The sequence below is a fragment of the Stereum hirsutum genome (assembly GCF_000264905.1).
Source record: "Stereum hirsutum FP-91666 SS1 unplaced genomic scaffold STEHIscaffold_24, whole genome shotgun sequence".
Lineage (NCBI taxonomy): Eukaryota > Fungi > Basidiomycota > Agaricomycetes > Russulales > Stereaceae > Stereum > Stereum hirsutum.
The window spans coordinates 427,197-429,104 of NW_006763154.1; the positions used below are offsets into that span (position 1 = coordinate 427,197).

Sequence of the window (1,908 nt, forward strand, 5' to 3'; positions counted from 1 at the left end):
AAAAACGGTGAATATTTTACGATGGATGAAGCGAGTTCTCAAGCTTGAGCACTCCTCCGTTTCGGAAATTTTCTTCCTCCATCGCAATCGTCAACACTCGGCATCCGCCCCTCCACGACCTCCCCGGTCTCTCCACGACCACGAGCTCCAATCCCTCCACTCCACGCTTATACTCACACCCCAACCCCACTGCGCCGATGCAAACCTCGCAACAGCTCCACAGTTGGCTCGCGATCAACGTTGAGTTGGTAGTGCATAGCCCAGGGTCGTATTCTAGGGAACATCTGACGGGAGTCGAGTACTGATTGGCCGTTTGCGAAACGTTGGTCGGGAGGATAGAGAATGCGGGCGTGGAGAACACGTCGAAGGGGTGCAGGAGTGTGGATGAAGGGGAAGGAGTTTGCAGCAGGCTTGTCAGAGGTTGATGGAGGAGAGGGTGAGTCGTCGATCGTCAGGTGGGTATCATATTCAGACGCGGGTGGCTGACGCTTTTGATTGATTGGTGTGGGATTGATTGGTAAAGCTACAGAATGCGATTGAGCAGATATTGGACTATTTTCAGGGATTGGAGACCGCGACGAAGATGCTGATTTATTCGTCCTCCAAACGGATTTTCTGTACATTATGGAACGCGTGGACGTATGCCTGGACTGTCTCATGGCTCACGTACGCTCATATCTCTCTCCCTTCTCATTCCCTGTTTGTCCTCCCGCCTGAATATACCGCCACTTGATCGAAGCAGAGGTTTGCCTTCGTTTCCGAAAACGACGAATGAGCCACGCGGTGACGCTCATCAAGGTGTCCATTGGGGCTTTACGTGCGCTCATGCAGGATACCACACGAAGGTTATCGGAAAAGGTTCGTTCTCTATATATCACGACTATTGCGGCTACGCTACACTACTCTACGCTGCACCACACTAGACTACACCATCCTCTCTCAGAATCTCTTCGCTTTCTCCACTTTTCTTCCTTTACTTCTGTGTGGCGACTTGTGGCGAAGGCCCGTGGGGCCACGATGTCATAGTCATCTCTTGACACCACACTTCCCCTCTTCCGCGCACAAGTCGCTCCTTGCTCTGTACCGTCACGACCACTGTCAACGCTCGCGTCCTGTTCAACACTTCTCGTCGCTGTTTACGAGCGGCACTTCCATGCGGTCATTCATTGACCATTAATATTGCCGACAACATTTCTCTTTGAAACTTTGCCGCTGATGTCCTGACAAGAACACAGGGCCACGACACGCACAGCGCCGACGACAGCGTGCCCTCTAACGCGTCAGTGCTAGCCCATCCCCTCAGCTCGAATGGTTTCTCGTACGCACAGCTATCAATATCGTCTTGCTTTCAATGCTAACTGACTGCATCTCCTGCAGCACGATCACCTTATGCTCGCTTGGCCTAGTTCGAAGACGTCTAGGCATCTGAGGGACTGTTCGTCAACGAGGGTTTCAAAGATTTGGTGCGTTGTTTCGCTATGGGAAATTTAGTATTGTATGACCATTGTTTTGATTTACCAACTCCGGATGTCACCGACTGTGTGTATAAGTACTGTACCATTGCTACACAGAGGCTTGAGCTTGTCCTTTTACCTTAATATCCTTACCATTGCAATATATAACTTGTGTCTATATAATCTTCTCCGGTGATGTGCAGGGTGGAAAGCGTGACCTGAACGGGCCACCAGGCCAGCAACCAATAACGGGTTGAAACGCACCGAAAGCACTGAAATCACCCGGTCAAGCCCCCTCAGAACCACCGGGTGAAATGATGCATATGGTAAGTTCTTTTAACCCGGTTTTGGCCCACGGAAAATAACCCGTTCTGAGAGCCACCGGGTAATTTGCTTCAGGTTTACGGTGGCGAATGCGCGCATGACCGGGTTACTTGCCGTGTTATTGTGACCC

General features: G+C 51.0%; 1 protein-coding gene across 1 annotated transcript; it reads right to left on the reverse strand.

Annotated features, from left to right (window-relative positions):
• Window positions 1-1,099: 1,099 nt before the first annotated feature.
• On the reverse strand, window positions 1,100-1,452 carry STEHIDRAFT_126387 (uncharacterized protein; the record flags this gene model as incomplete). The annotated part of the gene is made up of 2 exons (XM_007311215.1): window positions 1,378-1,452; window positions 1,100-1,318 (listed from the first exon to the last, which is right to left on the reverse strand). Coding segments are annotated over exons 1-2 (203 nt in total), but the record flags the coding sequence as incomplete, so codon positions are not given.
• Between the last annotated feature and the right edge of the window lie 456 nt (window positions 1,453-1,908).